Below are 23,303 nucleotides of genomic sequence, written 5' to 3'. Positions count from 1 at the left end.
CAAGCCATTATATTTATTTGATAGAATAATTGATAAATTGCTAGTTTGTTGGTAATTTCATTGAATGGAGAGATAAACAAAGAAAAAGCGAAACGTAAAATAGTAGTCCTTTCTTCACCAAAAGTTATATCTGAAAAATTTATTATATTAATTTTTATGTTAGTTCAAGTTCCTCCTGAATTTGAACCTATTCTGTTTCTCTAATGCAAACCCCGTATTACCCCGTACCACAAGTATTGAAAAAGTGATTGCCTTATCAGACTAAGCAAAACAACATTGACCAAATAGGAGATGATTGCAGAACAACATTGAGCAAAAAAATTACGGAAAGCAAAAGCAGAATTCAAAACAAATTGAGAAATATTCGTTTGGTATTAGTATACTTTCCCAGTAAGATTTTCAACTGTAACTCGCTTCAATGACTATTCTAAAACAATAACCTACCATTTTTGTATACTTCTTTCAAATAAGGCAAATCGTCTGGATGGTAAAAGTCGAATACTGATCTGCCGACCATGTCGTGCGGCATGTAACCCAAGTAGGGAATCACTTGGTTGTCGACATGCGTCAGGCACATCGACGTCGAGTGCTGAGTCACGAACGTCGGCGAGCAGCACTCCTCATCCGCATCTGCACAAACAAACAAATAGGTACACTATTACTGGAAACTTCGAGTAGGAAGAATCCTCAGACGAGAAATATTAGTGAAATATATACAGAAAGTATGATGGTTTATTAAACTCATCTATTTCACTATCCTTGACGAACTGGAAGTTTAATAATTCGTTTTTGAACTATTTTTGACGTCGCTACAGTCAGGTTTTTGAATAAAAGTTATAACGTGAGTACTAGTTTTTAATAACTTTTATTCGAAAAACCTGACGATAGTGACTTGAAAAATAGTTGATTAACGGTTTATTAAAGTTTTATCATTATATAGTTCAATTTGAATATTATTCTCCTATTTATCGCTTGGGTATAGCAGATCTACAAATTATTACAAAATAATTACACCTTATTTTTACAATATTACATTGATACTTTCATTGAAGTAGAAATTCATAGCAAAAAGTAGGCTTCAGTGGGTATCGAACCGACAACATTTCGATCCAGAGCCCAGTATAAGTGTACTACATCTAGACCACGATGCAATGCGTCTGATGGGTGGATTCTGGTGCTTTTCTATTGCGTTAAAACACCCTCAAATATGAAATCTACCATCGAAATTAGCCATCTACGGTAAATCCAGAATCATTGAACAAAATTTCTAGTTGATCAGTTCGGTGTAGTTCAAATTTGATGATGCGTTAAACGACATGTTCTCCCTTCACTGAATCCCAAGTCATTTTGATGTATAGTAGGATAGGATTATTAATCAAAGTATTTATGTCGATGAATAGAGAAGTTTGTGACCTAGATAAGCAGAATGTATGAGGCTGGCGTTGGCAATGAGCAGCGTGTCACAGATGCCATCGGTGGGGGCGGCGGCCGGGGCCTTGTTCGGCCCATTGGCGCCAGGGGCGGCGGAGGCGGAGGCGGAGGTGCACGAAGCCAGCTTGTTATGGTTGAGCTCGTGGAAGAAGAAGCTGATCTTGCAGGGCAGATAGTCGACCTTCTTCTCGATGACACTGAAGCCGGACGACTTGAGGCCGCGGTACTGGCGCAGGCAGCAGTGGAACGTGTTGACCGACTGTTTGCTAACACCACCACTCGAGCTGGCATGCACGTCTTCTGCAACAACAAAAACAAAAGATTGATTGAAACTGATAGATTGATAGACAGATCGAGAACAACCACTGTCCATCTGTTCGAGGGAACAAGGAGCTTGTGAAGACCAACCTGCTGATGAGAGGAAACTAATAAATCTACTGATGAAACAATCAATTTTGTTTATCAAATTTCGTTCCATCTTGAATCGATCTCTTACATTAGTTGCATTAGATATATTGGTACAATTGGGTGGAATATTTAACCATTCTATGACAACATATAGACAAATTACAGAACCCACAACAATAAAATAAACATTGAAATTAAAAATACCACGGTTTCCAGAGGATCGAATCTTCTAGTTTTTGGTGGACTGTATTAATCAAATTAATTTAGTTTTCAAACACATTTATATCCAAGTCAGCTAACAAGTACTTGATCTCAGGAATAGGAAGTCACTTACCCCAATCCAAACTATGATGTCATACCAATTTTTTACAAACAGGGTTTTAGGTGGTATATTGGGATAGGGAATATAAGTGGGACTGATAGGTGAAAACAATATAGTATTTTGCTATGATGGTGTGTGATCCGCTCCTGGTTCCTGAGTCATCACACTGTTCAACTGACTGGATATATTTCACTAAAAGGTATTTATAAGATGTAATAAGATGTAGGGCATAACCTTCACTTTTAATATATGTCAACTAGTGCAAGTTATAAGTCAAATCACTATATATTTATTTGTACAATATGTTGGGCCGAGTTCCCCACAGTATTATATAAAAAAATAAAGAAATTGAACGAATAGGAGATGCTAATTATGAATCAAATTATCCAACAAAAACCAATGACCTTTCGACGATTAGGCCAGTTCTACAACTGAGGTAATCCCAGGTCACTGGGCAAGGTATTAAAATCACTCTCCTCGAGTGGTGGCAAGTGGTGACAAAAAAACGAAAAGGAACGAGAGCGGAGACAAAGCTACACGCCATCATTTGAGAAGGGATAACATAACAAAATCAAAATCCACCACTACAGCCAGCCCGGCACTGATTAGCAGGGGAAGACAAAAGTACATCGAAACTAGCCTGAACAAAATATTATATGATTTCAAATAATCATCCACTTAGATTGAAATGAGCTTACAAAGATTGGAACGTTTTTCTCAGCGACAATACTCTAGCCAAGTATACTCTAGCGACAATATACTTTTAGAAAATCAAATATTCTTTTCGAAAATTGATTTTTGTATTACAGTATCTCTAATCAGTTGATATACAAACGGTATACAGCACCACAGCTGTTCCATACAACAACAAAACTGAAAAACCGTGATACGTTTGTCTAATGTAAGTAATACTATAGGTATTTAAAATTTCACTGAGACACCTCAATGCGTATTTAAGGAAACTATAGAGCTACAGATGAAAAGCATAGAAAATATCAGCTCATTGAATTCAAAATGAAAGAACATGTGATGAAGTGAAGTGACTGACTTTGACTGTGGCGGTTGCCGAGAGGCCCAGCAATACAGGAAGTGATGTACTTGTTGAGAGCGTCTCTGTCTTTGGGATGAATGAAGTCAAACAACGATCTTCCCATCCACATGTCTTTCGGATAACCCAGAACATTCGTCATATTTGATGTGGTGTACAGAACAGAGCCTTCTTGCATAGAAACGACTACCATGAATTGTTCCTGAAACACAACAATTGGGTAATTGTCAACAAAACAATTAAGCGTACACCACATAATATATCAAAAAAATCTTAAACATGCTGTAAATAGAAAATCCATAAATAAAACTAATAAAAACATCTTAGTCAATTAAACAGTCACTTTGTCCTGGGAATCAGAGGCATGCTTCCAGAGAATTCAAATAGGCTATTGATGCTATTGATTTGGCATAAACAATTTCTATAAAATACGAAGTATGAGGTTATATTTATTCATCCAAACTTATTAAAACTTACAGTAATATAAAAAACACAATTTTAAAATTGTAATAGTTGATACTGGATAATGAATCAGGATTTTCATCCATAGAGGATTCAGTTCGAGCTTCAGTTATACTTGAAAGAAGACAGACCCCTATAATACTAGAAAGCTAGTGGATAAATTTTAATTGATGTTAGCTTTGTGATTTGGTTTTTTTATAAAAAGAAATGACATTTGGTTATTGGCTACAATTAAATTGAAATTCGATCTATAGTGAATGAACTGAAGTATTGTGTCAGTTCTCAAACACCGATACTGGAAACAGAAACATAAATTGAACATAAAAAGTATTCGTCAATACAGTATACTGTAATTCTGATTTGCATAGCAACTGATATGGAGCAGTAATGGCCAAACAAGTTGCATTGGATTGGGGGTGAATGAAAGGGCTCGGAACACCCCCTCTCAATATTCTCCCCTTCCTAAATTTCTAAAATTAGTAATTGTGTTGGAAGGAAATAGTTGGGAAACATTAGCATATTTATATCTATGTAACACTATAGCAGTTGATAATGTTCTAGCAACAGCTAAATTCTTAGTTTAACCTTAATCAACCTAGTCAATTTGTCGCTCTTCCGAAAATATTTTCTTTATACGCAACAGCATTGAAAATGTAAAATACACAGAATGACACTTGTATTATACAATACAATACACATTGAATTCTGGAAAGCTCATTTCCAAGAAGGAAAGAATTGCATTGAGAATCATACAAGACCCTAAATAGTTGATTCAGCATTGAAATGGACTCACTTTTGGGTGAGCTATCCTTAAATCTTCGAGTAACCTCAAAGATGGGGCCTTAGGTTCTTTGGTATTTGGTGCTGATGCAGCTTCTTCGAAATTTTCTACCGCTGTAACAATTAATGGCAATCATTGAATTAATCAGAGATGGTCGACAAAATTATAAATATAACATAATTCATAAAATCACTTCACTTGTATGGGCTACTTTATTGAAATTAATAAAAACAATATAAAAAAGTAAGTACCCTTCTATTTAAAACATTTTAAAGTTTTAAATAAAAGGGTACTTCATGTTTTTATTAAATACATAAATTTGACTAGACTTACAGTGTAGATGTTTCCCTTATCATAGAAGTGTTATCAGTTTGAAATAAGAAATCTTGAGCGACGCAAAAATCTCAACAAAAACTTAGCAGACTTCAAGGCTACAACTAATCTTCAGTCACTAGTCTATAATATTGAACCCTGACTAACTAAATAGGTGATATAAATATCCTTTCCACGCAAAAAATGGAATAACTGTTTCAGTACTGTATAAATAGTATAGTACTGTATTAAAGATTCTATTGAGATTCCCTGTGGTAGAATAGTGATTCCATACTAACTATAATATACATTTAATATTCCTATATTCTATATGGTTGATTTTAATTTTTCTAAAAAACTAATTTTCTAGCATTCAGTCTCTTGGAAATTGAAAAAATAATCAAGAGAGTCTATCATAGAAAAGATTCAATATTTAAAAAATAGTAATCTGGACAAAGAAATCGATAAAAAAAATTATTGAACGAATGACAATAATTTAGTACGAACCATTGACTTCAGCGCCCTTCAATTTCTTCATGTGGTCGTGGCCCATTGGGTTGAGAGATAAAGAGTTCATTTGATGACTCTCTATTTCATTATTCTGAATGGTGCTACTCGTTAGAATTGCAGATTCTAGTCCCTGTAGTCAGAAAATGTAATTAAAAACAATTTCAGTACTGTATAAATAGTATAGTACTGTATCAAAGATTCGATTGAGATTCCCTGTGGTAGAATAGTGATTCCATAGTAACTATGATATACAGGGTGATTCATAATTATGGTAAAATAATTTAATACGTGATAGTAGAGGTAAAAATAAGAAAAAAAGTTCTTATAAACATATATCCATAAACGCTTCATTAGCGAGCTATAGTGAAAGATTTCGCCCGGAATTCAGTTCTCTGGTGAAATACACCGATGCTGAATTGTTTGGGGACTAGTTTTTGAAAAACTTATGCTGGATTCATATGGAAAAATATCTGAAAAACTGAATAAAACTAGTCTGGAAGCTGTAGTGTGAGTAGTTTTTGAGAAAAAAGTTGAAATATGCAAAAAATCTAAGTAGAAAAACACAGACTTCTACGTTTGATGACCAATAACTTTCTTTAATGACCAGTAAACAAATAATTTTTCGCAATAATAATTGTAGAGAATTTAATTCTGAAAAAATGATGTAAGCTGTGTAAACTAAATTGAATAAAAGTTGGATAAAATGTATTCTTATGTAGTACATTACACCACAAAATTTTCTGTTTTATGAGGAGAGAACTAATAACTCATAGGTTGTAGCTGATTGCAAATAGAACATTGATTTAAAGAACAGCTGTTCCAAACAGCTGATTTATTTTGTTTCAAATAAAAAAATATTTAAAAGAAATTATCAGCTGAAAATTATTTTCAGAAATATTTTAGCTCACTGTTGAAAAAAAAACAAACTGTAAGTTAGGCCTACTGTAGCCACGCTGTGTTTTTGTTTAACCTATTAACCAGTTATTTTAAATTATTTAACCATAATTATGAATCACCCTTTATAATATTCCTATATTCTATATGGTTGATTTTAATTTTTCTAAAAAACTAATTTTCTAGCATTCAGTCTCTTGGGAATTGAAAAAAGAATCATAGAGTCTAACATATCTGGACAAAGAAATCGATAAAACAAATTATTGAACGAATGACAATAATTTAGTACGAACCATTGACTTCAGCGCCCTTCAATTTCTTCATGTGGTCGTGGCCCATTGGGTTGAGAGATAAAGAGTTCATTTGATGACTCTCTATTTCATTATTCTGAATGGTGCTACTCGTTAGAATTGCAGATTCTAGTCCCTGTAGTCAGAAAATGTAATTAAAAACAATTTCAACTTACATTCAATAAGACTATCACATAAATATGAATAGCTTATTTGCTATGACATCTTCAGCTAATTCGGAAAACCTACTCAAGTTCGAAGAATGGAAAAATTGAAGATGAGGTTGATAATTCAGAGGTATTTATCAATAGCAATAAAGGCAATAGAATAAGAGTTCACAATAAGTAATAAGAAATTGAGTGAATTTTTTTAGTTTAGATTACGTCCTAAAGACTCCAGTCATGGAGTATAAGACAAGTCATGTTATTACATAATAATTCTAACACTAAGTAGTTTAGTTCAACCTAGTTTAGGTTTGAAAGGAATTCTTGTACACTATAAAAAGCTCTCAACTAAATATTTTTTAATTTGTTTTTTGAAAATCTTCAAATCATCATTACTTTTCAAGATTTGAGGTAGCTTGTTATAAAATTTCCTACCAATATAATCTGGTTTTTGTTCAAATAACCTACTATTGTGACCCATTATATGATAATCTGCTCTGTTTCGCGTATTATACTCATGAACATCTGAATTCTGGATCACACCACTCGTTTTCACATGCATTACAACTTCATATACATACAAAGATGGCACAGTTAATAGACCAAGCTTTTAAATAAAGGCCTACAAGAGTCTAACCTATTCACTTTCTCTATACATCTGAGTGCCTTCTTTTGAATCTTAAACACCCTGTCCATATTTTGTTGAGATGAATTACCCCATACTAAAATAGCATACCTAATATGAGATAGTATAAGTCCATGGTAAGCAGTTAACAGTAGTTTTTTATCATTCAGCCTAGCAAGCTGCCGCAGGACAAATACCCCAGATGATATCTTATTACATATCCTCTCAATGTAAGGATGCCATGTTAATTTCCTGTCCAATAAAATTCCCAAGAATGCTACTTTCTCTTCTTGGTCTAATTCATTTTCCTCTACAAACACATTTATTTCTCTATCCTCTACTGAATTATATTTACTTTTGAATTGTAGGAATTGACATTTCTTACTATTTATTGTTAATTGCCTTTGCTTCAAGAATTGGACAATTGACTGTACTCCAGTAAAAGCATTTATTTCTAGACTATCTAATAATAATTGTTAAAGATAAGCGATGTGTCATCAGCAAACAACAGAGCTCTGTGATCTTTTAACTCTTTTGGTAATTGGTTCACATACAACAGAAACAGTAAGGGACCCAGAATTGAGCCTTGAGGTACTCCAGCCTGGACCTCCAGTTTTTGAGATTTAATTTTTACTATTTCATTCCCATCCACCTTGGTAAGCTCAACACACTGGTTTCTACCTATGAGATATGATTCAAACCATTTTAGTTCTATACCATTCACACCTACAGTTTTTAGTATTTCCAATAATATTCTATGGTTCACACAATCAAAAGCTTTGGATAAATCAAGAAATATTGCGGCTGCCTTCTCACCTGAATCTATTATATCTATTAGTCTTTCAACAAGGGATACTATTGCAGTCTTAGTAGATTTCCCTTTCTGGAACCCATGCTGTTCATCACATATGAAATTAATTTCTTCCAGGTGCATCAATAGCCTATTTAAAACTACTCTTTCAAAAATTTTACTTATTACATTTAGAATACTAATGGGTCTATAATTTTCAACTCTTTCAGAATCACCGCTCTTGAAAATTGGCAAAATTTTTCCTTGTTTCAGATCATCAGGGAAAATACCCTGCTCTAGTGAAGTATTAAGGAGATGCAATAAAGGGTCCAGTAATTCATTTTCACATTCTTTTAAATTTTGCTTGAGACCCCATCCAATCCTACTGTTTTTTGTTATTCAAATTTTTTATTATTCTTGACAACTCATCTCTTGATAATGGATGAAATTTAAATACCTTTTCAATTGGCTCAGCATTTAATGTAGTTGTATTATAAGTATTAGTGTTCAGTGACTTTTGGAGATTATATGCAACCTGTTGATAATACTTATTGAAAAAGTTACAAATGTCTATACTATCATCCATATAATTTCCATGTTCATCGATTATCCTAGGGACATTAGTAACTGTATCTTTTTGAGCTGCTCTCCTATTTCTATTAATTACCTCCCAAACAGCAGAGTTAAAATTGGTACTAGTTGTTAATATTTCAGCTGTTTTCTTACACTTAGCTTTCCTCACTTCTTTTGCATAGTTTTTCTTTAGACATTTGTATTTGACTTCACTCGGAACATCCCTCACTAATTTAAATTCCTCATAAGCTTCCCTAACAATATTTCTTTGAGTAAGAATATCTTCAGTTATCCATTCATCTACTTTGTTTAATTACTTTTTACTTTGACTTTTTTTATGGACAGCATACACTAATGTGAAATCTTAGAGTATCAATGAATTGCTTATATTTGTAATTTAGGTTACAACTGTTATAAACACTACTCCAATTTTCTTGAAGCAGTTCCTGCTTCAAACAATTTATATTTCCTAGCTCATATTGCTGAATTTCTTTCACAAAAGTTTTTTTTCTGCTTGGATTCTGGCCCTGCAACTTAACATCTAAAATTTGATAGTTATGATCTGATAGATCTGAGCTACCTAACCTGACATTACAACCTTCTATATTTGTGAGGATATTATCAATAATTGTCTGTGAAGTTCGAGTTACTCTTGTATATTCGTGGACCTTAATTTCTAAATTATTCATATTAATAATATCTCTAATATCCTCTGTCATTTTATCCTGCCTGGCAAAATCGGTATTGAAATCTCCTACTACTATAACATTTGTGAAACGAGCGGTTGTAATTTCCAAAAGTGTATGGAGCAGCTCACAAAATTTTTGCCAGTCTCCATTTGGTGACCTATAGATACCTAACACTGCTACCTCAAATCGATCATCAATTTTTAACCTTAGTCCCGTCACCTCTAAATCCATCTCAACAGAAAATCTCTTAACAAAATCCAGTTCATAAGTTTGGGTATGATAACATTGCTAGTGAATATACATACACCACCACTTCTATGAGCTATTCTACAAAATTCTGATCTCAGTGAATAGCCTGGAATCCTAACTTGATTTATTTCCTTTATTTTTAAGCCATGCTCTGTGAAAATAACAATGTCAGGATCCTCCTGTTTAAGAAATACTTCTAATCTGTCAATTTTGTTGCGAAGATACTGAATATTTTGATGATAAATACTAAAAGGAAACACTCTTATCATCGAATAGTATCATCCCTAATTTTTGTATGACAGCAATTATTTGTTGAATAGAAGAGGTACCAACAAATAAAAACTAAAAGGTTTCAAATGGAAATTTTATATTGAAGGTTTGAAACAATGTACAAACCATATTACTGCTGGTGGGTGACTTCAATGCTATAGACTCCATACTGTTTGTTGGGCAACTAGCCGCAACACCATCATTATCATTAATCAGCTCTGCTGATAGTACTTTCAGTTTCTTTTTCTTATGGTCCTTTCTCTTTGTAGCGGATGGTCGTTGGAAGGAAGATTCATGACTGAAAACATTCAAATTTAAATTAAATTTCTATTTGGAAATTACATTTAGATTTATGATTGAGTGATTTTTTGAAATCTTTAAACATGTAGAGATATGCTCAGTAGATGGTAGTTGTATTATAGAAATTGAGATGAATCTGACAGCAGAAGTTATTTAGGTAATTCAAATCATTCACTCCAAACATTCGAATCTCACATTCCCAATATGTTGATTTTTTTCAAGAAATGAATATTTAAGGATAATTGAGAATAAATTGAGGGAATAATCAGGGTGTATTTCAGCATACTTAGAAAAAAATATCCTAGATTCTCTTCTCTTGTAACTCTCTACTATTTAATTCTCTAATTCATTGAAGAATATGACGGTATCAAGATTAAGTTCTAGTTCAGGATGAGTTAATTTATTTTGTGCTTTCAAGTAAGTCTATATTCATAAACTCCAGTTTAGACAGTAAATCATATATTCGCAGCCATATACTGTATGAATATTTCGTAATTCAGTGATAATAATGTAAAATTTTTCTTCTATGTCTGGTTTTGAAGCATTAAAATATAAAAATCTACTTTGTGAATATAATTAAGAACTGAAAATTTTGTGAAGTTTAGAACTACAAGGAAACCTATATATTTCAGACTATGTGTAACCTTATCTAAATTTGGGAGAGGAACAGCACAAGGTTATTTTTTCTCTCCCTATCATTTTTGATGATGTACTTATTGTATAAATTAATACAGAGAAAATCCAGTCATAGTTTGAGTGTGTTTGCTCATTCTAATTGTATTCAATCAAATAAATCTGGTTTGTTCTACTATTTGATTCATTGTAATTAATTTCAAATTATTCTAATGATCTGATGATGTTTGCTCATCAATCCTCAACTATATAATATAATAAAAGTTTGTTTTTTGGAAAGAGTAACACTATAGTGTACCTGTTGCCAGCACTTGGAGGGTGTCCACTGTATCCACTGCTACCACTAGAGCTCCCACTAGTTCTGGATTTCGAGCTCCCACTGAAATCATTTTTTAAATGAATGGATGCAATTGAAGTAAGATTTTGCATAGTACAAGTACAAGTTAATTAGATACGGTAGAAAAATCCATCATCGGTATCAAATTTTTTGGAACTTATATAACGGGTGTTTCAAAAAGGACGCACATCGAAGTTTGAGGGAATATATTTTCTGTATAGGGAATATTTTGTTCCCCCAAATAACAATTGGCACCACCGTACTCATTGTTGAACCGGCATGCAACATTTTACTACCTCACCCAGGAAATCACTTAGAAAGTTATCTGTATAGGCTGGATTGTCACTATCTTCCATTTTCAGGGCTACTAAAAAATTGAATCAATCAATCAAATTCTTTATTTACACATTGTTGTACAAAAAGTTAATTGTATCAAATAGTGTATCGTCAAAAAAATCAAAACATAGAACATAAAACATATATGCCATACAGTAAGCTTCTACATCAATCATGTATAGTATGAGTAATTTCTTATATTATTGTAAGATTCCATTATCGAAGAACTCGTCAACACTATAAAATTCCCCTTTTACCAAAAAAGAAAATACATCTTTTTTGGAATATAGAATAGAATAGAATAGAATTTATTGCTTCTCATAAACAACACTACAATATTACAAGAAAAAACAAAACAAAAATATTGAGTGTAAATAATGCTATGGCTCAAAAATATAACAATGTAAGAATACAAAGAAATATTTCTCATTTAAATATCGCAATATGCAGTCATAATAATAATAATAATATAACCAAAAGTCATTAGCCACATTTTCCAACTACTTATGCTCAAAAAAAAAAATATCAAAAATAAAAAAAATCATATTTCTTTAAAAAAACGAAACAGTACAATATAATATACCTAACATTTCTTTGTTACACAATTATACTGCTAAATAATTAGCCTACTATACTGTATGGTACAAGAAACAATAATAAGGTACCCCTGTAATAAAAATTGTGTTGGAGTTATCAAACTTGATTTTAACAAATATAAGAGTGTGTCAAGCCCGATACTCACTTAATCACAAGAAAAATTCCTTTTGAAAAAAAAATAACAGAAAAATGAATCTTGAAAAAAATAAATATAAAGTGCCACTAGCCCAATGATCTGATCCAATTCTCAATATCAACTATGCTCATGAGAAATTGCTTGATATAATTTTTTAATAAACGTTTTTACCTCAAACTTTCCTTAGTTGGTTTAATTTTATTCCACATTTTTGGAGCTAAGTAATCAAATTATTTTTTGTATGCCTCTGTATATGGTCTTGGTATTACAGTGTTCTGGGTATTCCGCAATCTTTGAGAATATATATTAATATTACTCACTAGATTACCACTTTTCAAATAGAAAGCCCTCATAACACGAAATACATATATTCTACACTTGATTGCAGATGGCAGGTGATTAAAGAGCTTGACTCCCATGTAACAGGGCTTCTTCTCGAAACGCCTTAACCTATGTGAGACAACACACAAATATATTACACTTGCCTCTAGTATTGTGTTGGTGAACCTGTGAGTTTGTCGAAAACTTTTCTTTATTATCATATGTTAGCAAGAGTAATTGATAAATATAGATGCAAGGCACAGTCAGAATACCCTGAGTTACGAAAGCTCCTCTACAAGATTGACCGAAATCAAGTCCAGCAAGGCATCTAACAGCTTTTTTCTGTATGAGAAAAATTTTATCTAAATTTGTTTTACTGGCGCTACCCCAGAGTTGCCATAAACCAAAAACGAATATATTAGTGAGTAGTATAAAGTTTTTCCAGTGCCAGGTGGAGTAATTTTGATTATAGTGCGTAACAAGAATATACTTTTTGAGATTTTACTAATGAGATTCTCTATATGTGGCACGAAAGTGAGCTTGCTGTCCAGGAGCATTCCAAGTAGGCTATCTTCACTACATTCGAACTTTCTGTAAGTTGAGATTCAAGAACGAGCATTGGCTGAAAGATCAAAAGCTTATTTTCGAACATAATCATATTCCTTTTTTTTATTTACACTAAGATTATATCACTGAAATACTGGGCCACATTATTGCTATTTAGATTCATGTTCACCTCTAAACTTTCAATACACTTATCGCTGAAAATCAGAGTGGTATCATCAGCATACAACGTAATCGGGAACTTGTCTCCGTAGCAATATTGGATATCATTAATGTATATTATGAAAAGAAGGGGCCCCAATATAGATCCTTGAGGTACCCCTGTAGATAGTCTCAATTTATTGGATTTAGTACTATTATTTACCGTGTCAAGCTGTACATATTGATACCTATTTGTGAGATATGAGCTGAATAATTTATAGCTATTTCCTCTTATTCCTAATCTAGAGAGCTTATCTAGAAGAGTTTTGATATCAACACAATCGAAAGCTTTTGACAAGTCTATCATCACCCCACATTCAAATTTTGAATCTTCAATATCTGATATTAATTGCTCAAAAATATCTATTAAAGCAGTTTTTGTCGATTACCTGGAATAAATCCATTTTGAGAAGGAGCTATAAGTTTATTTTTCATTAGAAAGCTCATTACTCTTGTAAACAAAATTTTCTCAAATATTTTTGATAAGGCTGGTAAAATTGATATGGGACGATAGCTGTTAGCATCTGATTCATCTCCTTTTTTAAAAATGGGAATTACCTTTGCAATTTTTAGCGCATCTGGGAAGACACCCTGACGAAAACAAGAGTTGATAATCTGAGCAATAGGTTCAGCGATGACTTCAGAGCAATACTTTAGGACTTTCATTGGAATTTCATCATAACCAATAGATGAGTTATTCTTGAATTACTTTATTACATCAATTACCTCACTTGAATTGGTAGGTTTTAGGAAAATACTTTTTTCTTGATAAGAATCTGTGGGCTTACATTTACCCCTGCTACCCGCCCTATTCTTGGATCCAACTAGGGTAAAAAAATTCATTAAAAGCACAAGCTGTTTCATTATCATTAGCAGTTAATTTTCCATTATAATTCAAGTTAATATTACTTCGATTTCCACACTTGTCATTACCCCTAAAGTGATGATTTATTATTTTCCAACTTGTTTGCGATTTGTTATTCGATGTGGAGATTAGGTTCCCAAAATACTTCTTCTTTGCTTCCTTGACATCAAACAATCTCTTGACTCTATTGATTAACGCATAGTCTACATTTAGCCCATTTTCACATCTATGTGTTGCCCACCTAATCATCATTCTTATTTGAAATAGTTCTTTGGTAGCCCAGTTGAACCTTTTTTATGCTGACTATCATGTTTTCTTGAACTCATAACGGGACAGTATTTATGGAATTTTTCTCTTAGAGCTTTGAAAAATAAGTTGAATTGCTCATTAGCATCCGTCTTTTCCAATGTTAAATAAAACCAGTCTGAATTTTCCAATGACCTGCAATAGTCTCACTACAATTGTGAAACCTGGGTTTCATATTAAATTTATTTGATTTATCATTCACTTTATTGATATCGTTTTTGAGCTTGAATTTGAAAACTTGAGCCGTGTGATCTGATATGAATGTTTCAATGACCTCAGTTTTATATTCATTTGTATGTATATTAGTAATAACATTATCGATGCATGTATTACTTGCCGACCGGGTAACCTCATTAATAGTATGGTGCAAATCAAATTGATGCAATACATTTTAAAGCATTTAGTCAGAGAGCTATCCACAAGAAAGTTTACATTGAAATCACCCAAAATAACAATTTTACGTTTCAAATCTGATGATTCTCGCTCAACCATAAGAGAAAAGTTATCTGAGAAAATACTCAGATCTCCACTAGGAGGTCTGTATACCCCAACGAACATAACAGTTTCATTTTGTGATACTAATCTTGCAGCTGCTAATTCTATGTGTCCCTCTACACTATACTGTTCTGTGTCAATTGGTATGCATTTCAATGCAACATCCATTAACTTAGTGCTCACAAATAGAGCTACTCCCCCTTTGTTCCTTTCCACTCTACAAAAATTAGCAACAATCTTCATATTCTTCAAAATAATCAAGTCTTTGATTTCATTTCTCACTCCAAACTCACTAAGTGCTAGTATATCAGGCCCTTCATCCTCAACGAGACAATCAACTTTATCAATTTTGTTGACAATTGAATTAACATTCTGATGGACACAAGTAATATTAAATTTGTCTTGTTTGGAAGTGAGTTGACTCTTGCCCTTATTACAATTTAAAACCCTAAAAAATGTCCCCTATCATCATAATGCCCGTCACACAATTCAATAACCTGATTATTATCATTATATGGAACATTTCGCTTAGTCTTATTATTTCATCTGACATATTTTTTCCCTTTCAAATTTAAATGTTGTCCATGTTTTGTGTGCATGTCTCTACTAGTCCTACTTAAATCTGCGTCCTTACCGCATCGGAGTCGTTCATGAACTGAAGGATGTTGACCATGGGAAACGTATACAGTATTGTCGTTGGATACGTTCTCTTGTTAATGACAACGGTATTGAAATATTGGATCGTGTTTATTTCAGTGACGAAGCGTGGTTCCACTTAGATGGTTACGTCAACAGCCAAAACTGTCGAATATGGAGCACTGAAAATTCTCACGCATTTCAAGAACGACCATTACATGCACGTAAAATTGGTGTTTGATGTGCGATCTCCCGGCGTCGTACTGTAGGGCCTTTATTTTTTGACAAATCTGTAGATGGTGCTGTGTATCGCATCCTTATTGAACAATTTATTGAACAAGTTTCAGAAAACTTGCTTTGAAGGTTAGGATTTTGGCCTTACACATAAAATTCAATAAGAAATGTCTTAAACTGAATATCACACCAGCTTATGCTAGAATCAACATGAAATCAAAAGACAAAGCTGCTCAAATAACCAAAACAAAGTCTCAAATACTATTTATAAAAGAATCAATAAAACAGCAACACAAACAGAAAGATGATCTTAACCTCAAACTGTATAGGTTACACCTCAAAATAGCCCACAAATACAAAGAGCACATTCTATTAGAAACTATAAACCATACAAAATCATGGGTAGAACACAAATTGAAGAAAATTCAGGAAAATCAAGATAGAAAAATTGCAAACCTAACCGCAAAAGAAAAATTGTTCACCACAACACAAAAATTCCATCTTAGAACGGTAAACCTGACACAAATATCATTTGACAACAATGAAATTAATGAATGAGAGGCTAAAATATAACATGAAAAAACAAAATCAAAACTAGATGAAACAATTGATGTAGAAACTAACATCCAAAAAATGACCTCAGATGAACAGGATCAAGTGAGACATGAAGCACTAAAAATCATAAAAAAGTCCAACCAAAATCAACACTACCCTACATTAACAGAGGAAAAAAACCCTTCTCTCCATAAAAGAAAAGGCAAAAACTCATAATCTAACATTCACAAAAGCTGACAAAGGAAACAGCATGGTTATAATCCACAATGATGATCTGAACAAGAAATTAGATGAATTTATCCTGGAAAATAATATAAAGCAAATCCAGAAAGACCCAACAACGAGATATCAAAATGAAATTAAAATAGCTATAAACAGAACAAAACAAATTCTCAAAGAAAATGAAAAAACATATTTGAAAGAAATTCATCCTTCTGCACCTACTCTCCAAGCACTTCCCAAACTCCACAAAGAGAACACACCAGTAAGACCTATCATAGACTACAAGAAAGCTCCAGCATACAAATTAGCTGAACAAATGGATTCACAATTAAGGTTTTGTTTAGCTAATTTGTATGCTGGAGCTTTTTGTAGTCTATGATAGGTCTTACTGGTGTGATCTCTTTGTGGAGTTTGGAAAGTGCAGAGGAATCATTGAAGAGTAATTTTTCATTTCAAAAAGGCCCCTAATTTATTAAACCTACTGTCAAATTATTCTTGTACGAGAAATATTTAGCTGTTTCCATAATTTTTATCGACTCTATATAATTAAAAGTTGCGGGTTTCAAAGATAACAATACAACAGTTCTTGAGCGAGTTCTCCAACCCAAGAGGTCAATAGTATAACATTATGTATACAAACATCTGTGACAATAATTCACATGAAATAAAAATCATCACGGCGGTTGGGATAGTTTATGTAATACTGGCAATAAAATGATGTGCAGTATTCAGGAAAAGTGCAATTAATCACATTGAAGTTTGCAGAGCAACAAATATAAGCTACAAAATTTGATTCGCTGCACTTTTCAATAATACTCTTCAATAAATTTTCTCACATGATTTGTATTAGTTGAATAATACATGTTTCAAAGTAAAGAGATATTTCCCAAACACAGTGTGATTCAAGTACTAAGGTTTAATTAGTTTGGATTTGACTATTCTTGATTACAGATGTCTAACACATATATTTTCCAATACTAACTAAAGGTTTAATTAGTTTGGTTTTGACTATTCTTGATTGCAGATGTCTAACACTTATATTTTCTAATACTCACTAAATGAATCAATCTGAGAAAATTGTTAAATTGAATATTACCTTCTCTGGGACTGGCTGTTGTTACTGCAACTGTTGGAATAACCAGAATCAGAAGCCTTCGTATTATGAGTCACAGTGTCGTCCATATCGGACCTGGAACATACAAAAACATTCATCAGAAATTATTACAATATGATATTATTATTATTTAGAATATGTTAAATACCTACTTATTGCAAAGCTATTTTGTGCAATGAGTTTTTCTTAGTCCTAATACTACAAATAAAATCAATTAGTAATCTTCAGCAACTCAGCAGAGAAATAACTCATCTCAACTATTAACAAAAAGTTATTGTAACTTCTTCACAATGAACAAGTTTGGTATACTACTATAAGTAGCACAATTATTTATTTATACATTATAAATCGTAGTACTTATTCTAGTCCAGTTAATATAGACATAAAAAAGGGAGTGTGCTTGCAATTTATATTGTAGTTCTGATTTTTTAATATATTATTTGGGTACATAAGAAAAGTCCAGAACCTATTTCTTCATGCAAAATTTCCTTGTGCTAAATACAGAGTGGCCCAAAAACCTCGTATTTCGGCTCATTTTCCAGTTTTCAGCTATTTTTGCCAAATCTCGTAATCGGACAGAAAAATTTGCTTTCGCCTTTTTTCTAGATTATGAAATTCTTAATAAAATGGGATCATTCGGAACTCTCTATCTCCAATGAGTACTGAGTTATGATTTTTCAAAAATGAGTGAAATTTGAAGGAAAAATCAATTCTGATGAATTTTAGTTTTTGATCAACAATATCTTCCGATTGTTACCATTTAGATGTATGATTCAAAATCCCTCAAGGCGTATTTTTGTGCTCTACAATCTGAGATCAGGTAGAGCGCTCTATCTCATATAGATTTCCAGGTACACCTGACAACAATGCTCCTTGTATTGTGAAAAACACCTAATTTTCAGCTTCAACCATCATCACCAACTACATAGTCTCCACATTGATATTTTGCACAATGATGAGTTCATAAGATTATTTTCTATGAGAATCACCCGTTAGATACACTTCATTTCAGTATTTCCTAGTGGAGAGGCGCGCTCAAGGACACCTCAAGGATCAAAATTTCAAACACTTATAACTTCTGACACACTGCTCAGATTTCATCGTAGTACACTTCATTATTTTCGGCTCATCAAGGCGGTCCAAAATCATGCATCATAAGTCAAATTCGGTCGAAAAGTGGAAAATTTATTGTTGAGTGTACTAAAGCCCATTTTCCAATACACAAAAAATGGCCAACAAGGTTTCTGGGCCACCCTGTATCTAGCACAAGGAAATTTTGCATGAAGAAATAGGTTCTGGACTTTTCTTATGTACCCAAATAATATATTAAAAAATCAGAACTACAATATAAATTGCATGCACCAATGTATTTAGTAACTGGACTATACAGTAATTTCTGGAGAATATCTGGAGATGGTACTGTTAAATCTTTCTGAACTGAAGCAAGCTTGCTCTTTTGAGATGATAAATTCTGATTCATCATGCAACATGTATTTCGTGATTTTTACATGGTTAATTTCATCCGATGTCATTTCTTGAAAATAATTTAAAATTATATAACATAGATAAATTTATTGAGTAGTCTTCATGAAACCTCAAAGCTTTTGAATTTGAATTCTCCAAATTCACATGATTATATATTTTTTTGCAACCAAAACTCATGTAATCTGATACTTTCGTATTCAATAAAATACTTATTTAAACCTACTTCAATGATTTCCAATTGAAATCATTTCTACCTTCAGCACATGAAACAATCAAATGATGTTGACTTTCTGAAACTAACTTTAAAAGTAGCAATTATTGCTGAGAGCTTCGTTCTGTTTGTTAGAAACAGGTGACTAATCTCAGATTGCTAAAACGTTGAGAAGGATTTGGAGGAGGCGATTATTAACAACGTGACAAACGTTGCATAATGAGGCACATGCAGCTGAACGGTGTAGAGGAGACACATTTTAGCACGCTTCTCATCCCCAATAACTTGAGGGCTTTCACCTCAAATCATTATTGAATGAATTTCATCAAAAGCACAGCCTATTTCTAATTACAGATTTTATAAACCCTCGCATACGGTAATTTTTCATTTTTTCAACACAGGGACAAAAATGAATCGGACTTTAAACCCATTATTATTAGTGGATCTATGTATTAGGTCACCAAAACTGTGTTATAGCTGGACCGATTTGTGAATAAATCATTAAGCTAATTATCCTTCTGTATAGGGAGGAAAATTTCAGGAGTCGGCGAAATATTGGGAGGTGGCGGGTGGAGATTTATTATCAAATAATATACCATGTGTTCACAAATGAATATTGAAAATGTTCAACCTCTGATTATTCATAATGGCCTATATCTTGGTCTCTATGTTGCATGCAAGATATATAATGAATTGTCACCCATCGACAAAAAGAGCAAATAAACACTCCTATGACAAGAGAGAAAAAGTGATAATAGACTATAGACCAGACATCCCAGAACTGCAGTCTGGAAGAAGGCTCAATAGGAAAAAATTAAATGTTTCAATTGTATAATACAATAATTACTTTATTTCATTTATTTCATCTACAACAATATGGAAAAATGAAGAAAGTGATGAAGTAATAGCCCTTGGTCACAAAAATCAAGGACTTGTGGAGCAGGTCTACTAACTTGTTTGTGGAAATTGAACTTTTAAAGCCAAGAATAAAGCTCAAAACCTTTTTGAGGAGGCAAAAGAATGATTCCAAGCCAACAGATTGTTGATGAATGAGGGGAAAACGCAGGAGCTGATGTGTATTCTTGGTAGAGAAGATCTGAATGCTGCACCAGTTACTCTGCTGGGTTTCAGTATTGATAATCAACTTAGCTGGGAGCAGCACATGTGCAGAGTATCCAAAAAAACTATTAGCAGTATTATATTATCTCATCATAAAAATGAGAAATCAACTTGGCATTCAGCACCTTATACACACAATAACAGAGGAAGAGCCAATATCAACATACCCCGCTGTCGACTTTCTAAGACTGTTTCCCGGCATTGGCAATGAAGGTGTTTTATCGTTTGCCTGTTCCGCTTCAGTACTTTCAATGAAGTAATAACTCGGTGACTGATTGAGAGGAGCTATTATCATAACGAGTACTTAAACGACAACCTGAGTGACCTGATCTCAACACCGCCGTCCTGTGGCAATTGGTCAAAGTATATTACTATATTCCCTGGGAACCAAGGAAGCACCTTTTGCTGTCCAGGTCCTTGTCCACGTTGACTGTGACGTTTACTGCTGTTTAATTGACTATGCTAAGGCATTTGACCGGGTACAACATGATAAAATGATGGGAATACTAAAGAATACAGGTATTGATAACAGGGACTTGAATGTCATAGGTAGTTTGTACTGGGGTCAGTCCGCAACAATGAGAGTTGGCAGTGAAACAACTGAGGCCGTCAAAATAATGCGAGGAGTGAGACAGGGATGTGTGCTTTCACCCCTGCTATTCAACATCTACTCTGAACAGATATTCAAAGAAGAACTAGATGACGAAGAGGAGGGGGTGGAAGGCATCTCAATAAATGGGAAGAAGTTGAGTAATACAGGGTAAAATAGAGCTGAAATGAGTGAGAATTTGTGTGTATTTTTGGCTTCAAAATTCATAAAATAACTTAATTAATACAATGTGCAGTGATAATTATTAAGTGTAATATTTAACTATAATTTGGTTTTTTAATTTTTCTAAATTTAAAATTTGCATCTCATATTTATTTTTGGACGAAAGTTGAGCTTGAACTTCTTACAGAAGAAACATAACCTATTTTTTGGACATGTAATCAAAATTTGGGAATGGAATAGTTTTGGGCCAAGCCTGTTGTTCCTTCCCAATCATATTTATATGATTTGTTATTGTATCCACGTATAAGTGAATAAATAAATATAAGATATTCGGATGACACCATCGTGTTTGCTGATTTATAGCCCGTAAGCACTGCAACGACTTATCAACAAAATAGCTAGAGTTAGTAAGGAATATGGATTGGACATGAACATACAAAAGACCAAAATTATGATTATCAGCAAAAACAAGATTGACAGCATCCGGCTATTCATCAATGATCAGCCAATAGAGAGAGTAAAACATACCACGTACCTGGGAACATGAGTATAAACGAGAACTGGGATACAACTCAAGAAATCAAATCACGAATTGCCAAAGCCATAGCCGCCTTTAACAAAATGAGTAAACTCTTCAGAAGCCATGATCTTACTATTGAAACAAAGGTGAGACTTCTGAAACGTTACATCTTTTCTGTTTTCTTGTATGGAGCAGGATCTTGGACACTCAATGAAAACATATCCAAGAGAATAGAAGCCTTTGAAATGCGACTTTATCAAAGAATGCTAAGGATATCATGGACTGAACAACTAACTAATAAAGAGATACTAAGAAGAATGAATAAACAACGGGAAATTATGAACACTATCAAGATCCGAAAACTGCAATATCTGGGCCACATCATGACGAACGACTCCAGGTACCTTTTACTCCATACAATCGTCCAAGGAAAAATCGATGGAAAAAGAGGTCCTGGAAGGAGAAGAATATCTTGGCTGCATAACGTAACCTTAGAAAGTGAACGGGAAAAACGTCAGCTGAACTCTTCCGCATAACTGTGGACATAATTGCTTGCCATGCTGGTTGCCAACATCCGAAACGGATAGGAACCACAAGAAGAAGATATTACTATATTATAGTGTTTGTGCTTGCGACGCGATCTATCCAGGACCAGGAGTGTCTAGTCATTGATAAAGACATAGGAAAGATTGCATATTAAATTATGGAGCGAATGTCCATCCTACTCTGTGCGGGAATTACTTGAAAATTAAAAAAAGCAAAAATGTTCTCTAGGATAATTATTATTATTCCTCAATTCCAATATCAAGCCTATGCTACGGTAATTAAACTATCGAAAGTACGTATTATATATTTAAAGTACGTTTTATATTTCGCTCTTATTAATTTCGAAGTGGTTATAGTAATTCTCAGTAATATTATCGGTCATTCACCAGTTTTAATCCATTCTTTAGAATATCAAAATATATAATAAATTATTTGTTGAAAATGATTGAATGATCTGAAGTTTGACCATATTATAGAAGATGAATCGATTCGGACAATGTACCGAGAATACAAAGTAGTGGCCACGAAAAGATGCGCAGTAACAAATCCAAACCAGGTGGTCGGTGTGACGTCATTGGTGCTTTAAAAGTCTATTCTTCCTATCTTTTCAATGATACATTGAGAAACTTTGTGAGTCTTTTTCTCAAAAAGACCTACATAACTTTCAAGTGACATCGACATTCCCTACGATTTATGCAATATCTATCTTCAATTTTTCTAGAAATAGTTAGTCATGTCGGTTGAACCCATTTTTCTCAAGATATGAACGTGTAGACAAATCATTGAAAAATTCAATTTTTGAATCACCCTCATCCAACGATCTATACATACTAACAGTTAGTATATATAGATCGTTGCCCTCATCCGTTCACAAGGTATGGTGTGTTTACACCTAACTGGTCCCAACAAAGCAGCAAAGTCCAAAATTGTGTTCAAAATATTCCCTCCAAATTCCGTGTCAATTGGTCTATTGTTGCAAA

General features: G+C 33.3%; 1 protein-coding gene across 19 annotated transcripts in view; it reads right to left on the bottom strand.

Moving 5' to 3' along the window:
* Nucleotides 1–23,303, bottom strand: part of LOC111054356 (period circadian protein) — a 105,034-nt gene that overhangs the window by 44,472 nt on the left and 37,259 nt on the right. For 18 of the 19 annotated variants that reach the window (XM_039423696.1, XM_039423703.1, XM_039423699.1 and 15 more), the window contains 8 exons: nucleotides 17,653–17,745; nucleotides 11,050–11,130; nucleotides 9,945–10,116; nucleotides 6,462–6,594; nucleotides 4,465–4,565; nucleotides 3,210–3,411; nucleotides 1,414–1,731; nucleotides 445–630 (listed from right to left, as the gene is read on the bottom strand). In XM_039423696.1, coding sequence (XP_039279630.1) covers nucleotides 445–630; nucleotides 1,414–1,731; nucleotides 3,210–3,411; nucleotides 4,465–4,565; nucleotides 6,462–6,594; nucleotides 9,945–10,116; nucleotides 11,050–11,130; nucleotides 17,653–17,745 — 1,286 coding nt within the window. Of the gene's footprint in view, nucleotides 1–444; nucleotides 631–1,413; nucleotides 1,732–3,209; nucleotides 3,412–4,464; nucleotides 4,566–5,271; nucleotides 5,400–6,461; nucleotides 6,595–9,944; nucleotides 10,117–11,049; nucleotides 11,131–17,652; nucleotides 17,746–23,303 lie in introns of those variants that run through there. The other variant, XM_039423713.1, reaches the window with a different exon arrangement.

This window comes from Nilaparvata lugens, chromosome 3 (genome assembly GCF_014356525.2).
Source record: "Nilaparvata lugens isolate BPH chromosome 3, ASM1435652v1, whole genome shotgun sequence".
NCBI lineage: Eukaryota > Metazoa > Arthropoda > Insecta > Hemiptera > Delphacidae > Nilaparvata > Nilaparvata lugens.
This window is presented reverse-complemented; position numbering and strand designations above follow the sequence as displayed.